At 33.3% G+C, this 9,377-nt stretch overlaps 1 protein-coding gene across 1 annotated transcript; it reads right to left on the reverse strand.

Moving 5' to 3' along the window:
- Window positions 1–5,950: 5,950 nt before the first annotated feature.
- LOC100780083 (calcium uniporter protein 6, mitochondrial) lies at window positions 5,951–9,377 on the reverse strand. The gene is made up of 3 exons (XM_006591213.3): window positions 9,119–9,377; window positions 8,305–8,925; window positions 5,951–6,609 (listed from the first exon to the last, which is right to left on the reverse strand). Exons 2-3 carry the CDS (start codon window positions 8,797–8,799, stop codon window positions 6,121–6,123), a joined length of 984 nt encoding a protein of 327 aa, XP_006591276.1. The 5' UTR covers window positions 8,800–8,925; window positions 9,119–9,377; the 3' UTR covers window positions 5,951–6,120.

Raw genomic sequence — 9,377 nt, forward strand, 5'->3', positions numbered from 1 at the left:
TTAGGGTCACTCTGTTTTGCGAGAATGCCCCAAGCATATGGGATCAACATAGGCTTAAAGGAACACTCAAATCGAGTGTCTTTACCTCAAGGCCTAGACTCCGAAGAATCCATTAGGGCATCACCTTCCTAATTCAGATCAAACCTGAGACACTCTCTACCCCTCACATATATACTAACAAAGGAATAAAAATCCAAATATTAATTAATAGTATTTTTTTTTTTTACATTTGTAAATACAAGTCTTTCAAAGGGATAAAAGGCTCACATTCACTTTCTTCTACATCATATTCAAACTTGTCCAAATAAATAATAAAGTTATCTCGGTTTAAGCAAGACTGTCTAAGACTTCATACAATTAATATAAAACCATATACCCCAATGTCATATCCTATCAGAGCGTTGTGTCTCGACGTCCTTCAGCACCAGGTTCCTTAAATCAATTCACCTAGTCGTCTGCTCCCTCGAACACAAAGTTCAAGATCATCACAGGATCCAAATACAAACAACACATGGGGAGTGAATTATCACATTCCTAACTAATAGAGAAACAAGACAACTAGATATACATATCATATAAACCAAATAAAATTTACTTACACGTAATTCCACCACTTTGTCATTCAAAGTTCACTTTTCATCCATCAATCACACTTTTCAATCATCAATCACATTACACAAAAATCACATGCTCTGTTCAAGACATAATAACACATCAATTTCATAATAAACAATTAGCAAGCGCATGAGACAGTTATGCTAAGACTTAAGCCTATATGCAATATGGTACCATGTCAGTGAAAACCACCCTGGGGCGCTTAGGAGTACATAACAAGACACACCACACAATGGGTTTGTCAGGTCACTCTTACTAAGTAAAATCATAGGGAGACTAGTCAGGGTCACAATGTTTTGCGAGAATACTACAAACATATGGGATCAGCATAGGCTTAAAGGAGCACTCAAATCCGGTGACCCCCAAGGCCTACACTCCGAAGAGTCCGTCAGGGCCTCTCCCTCCTGATTCAAGTCCAACCCCTAAAATCATTTTAGCACACAGACACTGCTCGTGAATTATACAATACTCACGATCTTATACTCGTGTTTTAAACACGTACAACATATTGCGCTACAATTTAACACTGGTTTCTAAATAGGAAACCTACATTTTCTCTTTAACACTGCGCGTTTACACTTTTCTCAAGATAACACTGGTCGGGTTATTGTACAATTCACAGTTTACAACACAAATAATGTCACATCAAGAGTTAATCACACATTTATTCACAACCAAAACTCATTCACAATTTCACATCTCATAATGTCATAATCTATCTTCACATGTTTACTCGTATATCACAAATTAACACATGTTCAACTTTACACTTATACTCAATCTCAATAACAATATTATAATCTCAAAGCAGCATGTTATTCCACAATTCATCACATATTCCATTTATAAACACTGCTCATGAATTACACAATACCACGACCTCACACTCATGTTTCAAACACGTTTAACACATTGCGCTACAATTTAACACTGGTTCCTAACTAGGAACCTACATTTTCTCTTTAACACTGCGCATAAACATTGGTCGGGTTATTGTATAATTCATAGCTCACAATATAATTAATGTAACATCAAGTGTTAACACATCCACTTATTCACAATCGAATATCATGTCCACACTTTAACATCTCATAACATCACATCAACCATCTCATAACACTTCCAATGATATTCATAAGGTACAACATACACATGTTCATGAAATTTAACCATAATATTCTCAAACTCCAACACTTAATAATTTTTGGAATCATACTATAACACTCTACAATATTATTTACATAAATTATTAATATAAATAACTACCTCTATATCTTTAAACTAGCATACATCATATTGAATCACAAATTTCAAAGTAAGCTTTCAATGCACAAATTCTAAATAATTATATGAACACTTTGGTCAGTTTCAATTATGATATTAATTTTTTAAAATTATATATAAAAACATAAATAGCAAGAAAAAGAGAAAATACAAAATCGATATCTCTCTCTAAATTTATCCTTACTTTATTTCACTAATTGATATTAATTAGTAAAAATACTTGATTTATAGGGTTCATGCTCAACACAATAGCATATCAATTTCACAAAAATTAGTCTGTCAAACATATATAATTCACTGTAATAATTATAAAGATAAAATGAAAATTGCAAAAACACCCTAAAACTCATTCCAATTGATATCTCTAAGGATCCCTACACATGTTCTCACTAATTCCCAATTGTGAATAACTCATCCCTTACCTCTAAGCGGACTCACGTGTCTTCTGACAGCGATAACAGCATCTCTAATGGTTCCCTGAGATTCTTTCAGTTATTCCTCCAACTGCTCCGATAGAATTCCCAAACGTCAGAGAGACGGAGAAGAGAATGAAACCTCCACTGGAACTGTCTTCATGCGATTCCTTTTTCTCCCTCCACGAATATTATCTCGCAAATCCAAACGGTGGAAGTGTGTACAATTGAACGTCGAACAACATATCCAAATTTCATGAAAATCCAACGGTTAACGAAATCGGGATTATAATTTTACTGAGACCATTTTGGGTTTCTACAGGAAAGGAAAAGGCTACAATGTGAAAGGTATTTCTCTCAGCTCAAACATGATATCAAAATTCCCAACGGTGAGAATGCTCGGAATTGGGCTGCAAACGTAGTGCTCAAATTTCACAACAATCCAACGGTGAACAAGTCCGAGATCGTCGTTTTTCTGAGACAGTTGCTGGAAAAAAAGAGGGTTTTGGGAGAAGAGAGAAGAAATGAAATTGTGAGGCAGATGAGGCTGAGAAGTCGGTCTGAAAACTGACCTAGCATGTTACTATTTATAGCTAGGGGCATTTACGACCTATTATTTACTCTATTTATTTATTTATTTATTTATTATTTTATAAAAACAAACTTTATTTTATTCTCTATCAAACAAATAAATAAAATACCCTTTTTATTTTCTCTCAAATCATTATTTTAATTAATAATTATATCTCCTTATTTATTTATTTATAAAATCTCATCATTTTTTTTAAACTCTATTTATTTATAAATAGCAATCCTTTTTAATCTAGTGTACGAAAATTGGGATGTTACACAACCCCTAAAACAATTTTTGCAATGAATTATACTATACACACAACCTCACACTCGTGTTTCAAACGGGTTTGATACATTGCGCTATAATTTAACACTTTAAATAGGAATCCTACACTTTTCCTTTAACATTGTGCATAAACATTTTTCTCAAGGTAAACACTAGTCGGATTTGTGTATAATTCACAGCTCACAACATAAGTATTGTCACATCAAGTGTTAACCACACACTTATTCACAACCAAATCTCATGTCCACAATTTAACATCTCATAATGTCACAATCCACCATCACATGTTTACGTGTATCTCACAAATTAACACATGTTCAACTTTACACTTATACTCAATCTCAATAACAATATTATGATCTCAATGCATTGAATGCAACATGTTATCTTACAATTATCACGTATTCAATTTATCAGTTACACACAATTTCAATTACAATTTCATGATCTCAATATAACAATCTCGCAATTATAATCATACATGAAGAATTATAATACAATAAACATCCCAAAGTAAACCCCAATTTGATCCCTAAGGATCCCTGCACATGTTCTTTCTAACCCCGATTACGATAAATTCATCCCTTACCTCTAAGTGGACTCACGTGTGTAGTCCGACAGTGATAGCGACGTCTCTAGCAGTTCCCTAAATTTTTTAAGTTTTTCCTCTATCTGCTTTGTTAGGATTTCTAAGCGTTAGAATGTACGAAAATGGGTTCTGAAGGTGGTGTCCCAATTTCACGACAATTCAACGGTTGACGAGTTCGAGATCGTAGTTTTACAGGGATAGGTTTTTGGTATATGCGGGAAAAGTGAAAGCTCAGTGCGAGGGACATTTCTTCTACCACAGACATTATCTCGAAAATCTCAACGGTGGATGACTGAGACAATAAGTTCCAAATCAAGTGTTCAAATTTCACAATGATCCAATGGTTAATGAATTCGGGATTATCGTTTTAGTGAGAAAGGTTTGAGTGCATGCGAAAAAAAAAAAGAGAATTTTGAGAAATGAAGAAGGAAAAACGGATTTATGTCTCGATTTATCGTCTCTATTTATAACTAAGGTACACTTGACCTTTTATTTACTCTATTTTTCTTTCTTTCTTTATTTTATAAAAAGAAATTCTATTTTATTTCCTAAAATAAATAAATTTTTTTTATTTTCCTTCAAATCATTATTTTAATTAATAATGTTATTTCTCCTTATTTATTTAATTATAAAAATCTCATTTTTTTTCTAAAACTATTTATTTTTAAATAAAAAAACCTTTTTAATTTATTTATGAAAAATTGGGTGTTACAATTGCGAAACACTTCTAAGCCACATTAGAGCATCTAAAATGCATAGTTATTTTGTTTATCATAATTTTTTGACCTTATAATTCCATATAAATTTAAGCATTTTAAACAAAAATGTATTTCAATGCTAAGATTGTTAAAGTGAATGTTTAATGTTATTTATAATATAATCTTGTTAACCAAAGATTGTTTATATAAGCAATTTCACATGATATTCTCCAATAAAAAAAACTAAATTAATGTGATTTAAAGTTAAATAACTCATAAGCATTTCCATCGGAGATGTTCTTAGGGTAAATACATTTTTTTTGCTTAATTACACGTTTCATTTTTATATTTTATCTTATAGGTAACTTTGATATCCTCTTGTTTTAATTATTTGCATTTAGTTCTAATAATTTTTAAATTATTCAAATAAGTCTCTTCAAAATTCTATCTAATAGAAATGTAATATAAATTTGTTGTATCATTTATATAAATTTGTAATTTGAAAAGAGAAAAATATAAGGATTAAAAGTATAATTGAAGCATAATTTTCAAAATTTTATTTAATACACGTTTATTATGAGAACCAACGATGAAACAAAAATCTAATAAATTTCCCTCAATAGAAAAACTTATTAAAATAAGTTTGAAATACTTATAAAAGTTGTAATCCACTTAAAAAATTTAAGGTTTAAATGCAATTTTAGTCTTTTTATTTTTTGAAATTTATAATTTTGATTTTTTTATTTTAAATAGAGACATTTAGTTCTTATTTATCAAAATCTATAATTTTGGTTTTCTTATTATAAAAGAGATGTTTAGTCCTCTAATTTTGTAAAATCTATGATTTTGGTTCTTCTAAAATATTTAACAATAAAATACTAACCCAATATGATCTCAATTTAACGATGTCAGACGAAATTATTTGTTTAATTCATGTCATAGTAAATCTTTTAATTCATGTCATAGTAAATCTTTTATAATAACACTTTGATTTTGAAAGGACCAAAATCACAAATTATATAAAATTGAAGATTAAATGTCTCTATTTTAAAATAGAATAACTAAAATTACAAATTTTAAAAAATATAGAAATTAAATGTTTCAATTTTAAAGTAAAGATCAAAATTATGAATTTTAAAAAATAAGGTGACTAAAATTACTTTAATCCAAAAATTTAAATTAACTTGGTAAAAACTAAAGGACTTTAGTGTTGCTCACGTGGCTTGTCCAAGTACATCCTTTTACAACGAATTTTCAATTAGTGAGTCTTTACTTGAGACCAGTTGAGATATATTTATACCAACAGTTGCAACAGATGTGTGGAAACAAAATGCTTTGATAAGGTGCAAAGAAAACGCACCAGCTAGAATCTGAAGTGAAAGGTCACTCGAAATGGCTTCTCTTAAAAAACTTCTGATATATTCCAATCTGTTGACCATCATACATTCTAACCCTTACGCATGACTTAGAATAATAACGTGAAATCAACAAATGGAAAACATAATCTTCATGCATTGTTAAGAAAATGAAGCAAATGTGTGTATCCAAGAAGCCAAAACTATAGTTAGTTTAATCTTCTCCCCATTAGCACTAAAACAAGGGGAACAAGGTTAACTATTAACATATTTTGAAAAAATAAAATTGTAAATCCACCTGAAAATGTTAATGATCTCTATGTAAAGCATCTTCAAGATCCAGTTCCACCCCTATGCGATTTTTTAAAACGGTACTAGCATGTAAGGGTGTTTTGCACTTGCACTGGAGCTCCTTGAATCTCTCAATGTCAAAATTTTGCCTCTTGAAAAGCTTCCTCTGCCTTGAAAGAAAGAGCCTCTTCATGAAGTCTTGGTATGTAGGGTCTCTTGAAGTGAATAAGAAGTAGGCGTAGCCTATGACCAACCCAGTGGTTGTGGTAAAAAACGCAATCGGTTCCATTACATCCCATGAAAATTCCCAGAATGTTAGCCGGAAGAAGAAGCCGACAGTGATTACACCAAATCCTAGTCCAGACCAGAGGATGCGCCGCGCCTGCGTATGTGCCAACACATCAATTTCCTCCTTCTTGTCCTGCAGTTTCTTCAACTCCTCCCTCATAGGATCGTTGTCAGCAGTCAGCACCAGTGGAACAGCTCTTCGAACCAGATCCACCACCTAAAGCACAGAACATTACCAGACAACAAACAGAATCAGCAAATTTAGAAGTTTAGAACACTAAAACAAACAATTGAATTGCATATTAATTTCTCTAACTCTAGAAGGCATCTTTTTCAAAATTGTTTCCTAGAGAGGTTCATAATCGCAACAAAATGTTGGTTAAGCAGATAAGATTTATCCAAACAAATAAACCATAGAGAATTGAATAACTAAGTTCTGCTGTGGTTTGAGTTTAAAGCATAGTAGCCAGTTCAAACAAAAAGAATAGTCCCGCATCAAAACAGGTTGAGGCATGATAAGCCATGTTAAACAGTGCACTTGAAATATAACTAATTGACTATACTTAACGACATTGGAAGTTTTCATGAACACTGCTCTGAAATGTCTCATTAGCACATACTTCAGCTTCAAACCAGTAAAGGTGTTCAAATGAATAATTTAGAGATTCTAGACAGAATATTGGCTAATAATCTTTGGAATTTTTAATGAAGGGAAAGAAAAGAACGGACTTCGATATAAGTGTCTTGAAATCTTCTGCACAACTAGTACATGAAGACTAAACTAAAATATTGCACACTTGTACTTTCAGAATCCATTATAAGGTCTCCACAGAGGCAAAAAGTATGTGGTAATATATAATAGCTAACAAACTTACAGGCAAGAAAAAAAACAAAATTACAGTGAAGTTAATATTCAGCAACCAAAATAAGATTCTGGAATCTGGTAACATATTTGGTTAATAGATAGAAAAGCTGAGGTTAAGGAAAGAAAGTAAACATGGAGGAATAACACACAGAAAGTTTGTACATATCATTTTTCATTCTTGAGAAGACAAACAGATATATTTACCATGACAAGCATGTCAATGAAAAGAGAGAACGAGTCTAAAATGGTGAGCTAGAGGGTTTGAAACTTAAAGTTTCTAAATTCACTTTGTTCTCCTCTCTAGTTCAGAAAAAAAGCTATATCTGTATCAAGACTTGATCAGTTCTACTACCTACAGTTACCATGAAAGAGAAAGGGGCACAACACATGAAAGTAAGAAAATTCATATATGAATCATTAATTGATTGATGAATTTTATTTTTACTCCCATCCACCAAGGTGTTCAGCCAAAAGGATGATTTATAAAACTATTTAAGGTTGAATATGTAGTGTGCTAAAGAGTATGCAGGATAAACTGGAACACCAAGCAAACATCACAAGAGTCACCTACAGGCTACAGGACTAAAACTCAAAAGGGTGATGCGACAAAAGTCACAACCCATCCATACCTTTTCTCTACAAATCCATATACAATCCTACCAAATAATATTTCCCTGTGAAATGAGATGTGTAACACACTAACACATGGGTCAGGGAGGACCCTCACACTAAAAAGCAGGAAAAGAGGCAATAATTGACATCTCTTGCAACTATGGTTTATTCACATGGTTTTAAATAGGGATCCGAAACGTTTAAGGTATTTTGACTCTCCGCAACCGCAACTGTGGCCGCATCAGCCACATTTTCCCACAATATAAAGGTTTTCTAACTAAGGCAACGCAACTACGACCGCAATTTAAAACCATTATTGGTAAGTAATATACTGTAATATACTTAGATCCGATCACGCTTTTCGTGAGCCCCACAAGCACAAGCTATGTTCTTATGCCAACATAAACATAAACAATTCAAATATAAAAACATCACCTTATCAGGATGCAAATACACTTTGTCCCGGAAGAGGAGAACAACCCCAGCCTCATCAAGAACCCTGGCAAATGCTGCAGCCTCCTCAGGACTCCTTGCAATCCCCACACTCTCACAGGCCTCAAGAAGCTCAGAATAGCAAATGACTTCCTTCCCTTCCATACCAAGCTTCATCTTCAATGACTCCACATTCACCAACCTCATAAGCTTCTTGGCTTCAGAGAATGATATAGAATCTTCTGTTGTTCCATTATTGCCATTGCTGACACCACCATTCCCAGTGGAAGTTGATACACCCCTCTTGATTTGGTTCAACACAACAGATAAAGGTGTCCTTCTTCCACCACACATCACTTCAACAACGCCCCTCAAACCCAACAAAGGAGGGTCCAAAGGATGAAGCTTTTCCCCATAACCATGGCTAACACTACCAATTGAAGATACCCTTTGCCTCAGAAAACCGCCACCAGCACGCCACCACCACCTACCCCACATTTTTTCAGAAACCAAAAAAATAAAAATTGAAGCTTTAGGAGAAAAGCACTGGTATCACCAAAAAATCAACACTGCCCAGTAATTTTATCACCGCAAAAGTTAAAACCCGTCTTCTTCCTTTCTCATCTGAAACATTCAAAACATATTGGTCACTGAAAATGATGCTCAAAAGTAGCAACTTCCGCCAAAGGAATGGGAAACATTTTGGAATAGTTTAATAGTGAAAGATAATAGTAGAAAGAGAAAAAGAATCTATGTGAGTGCATTTCTGTGTGTGGATTTGGTTTCATCACAAAAAAAAAAAAAAAGAAACATTTACCTTAAAATGAAGACACAGAGAGAGAAAATGAGGATAAAGAGAGAGAAACTAGTAAGGGGAGAATGTAAGAGAAAGAACATAGGAGAAGGTGGAGGTTGACGGAGTTGCCGCCCCACAAGTACTCCGTTACTTTTTTGGTGTGAATCTACGCTGTTGCCAACGACGGTAGTAACGGTTTCTTAACAGCGATAGATGTTGTGTGGGTCCCAGGAATTAGGATGGACACCTACGCACCATGTACTCGGTTGTTACTCGTGGA

The sequence above is a fragment of the Glycine max genome, chromosome 11 (genome assembly GCF_000004515.6).
Source record: "Glycine max cultivar Williams 82 chromosome 11, Glycine_max_v4.0, whole genome shotgun sequence".
Taxonomy (NCBI): Eukaryota; Viridiplantae; Streptophyta; class Magnoliopsida; order Fabales; family Fabaceae; genus Glycine; species Glycine max.

What these genes read in the sequence shown, in the direction of transcription:
- LOC100780083 (XM_006591213.3), bottom strand. Translation starts at nt 8,799, where the DNA reads ATGTGGGGTAGGTGGTGGTGGCGTGCTGGTGGCGGTTTTCTGAGGCAA. An exon ending in TGTATTTGCATCCTGATAAG is followed by an intron (nt 6,610 to 8,304) that starts GTGATGTTTTTA and finishes TCTGTGCTTTAG; the next exon opens with GTGGTGGATCTGGTTCGAAG.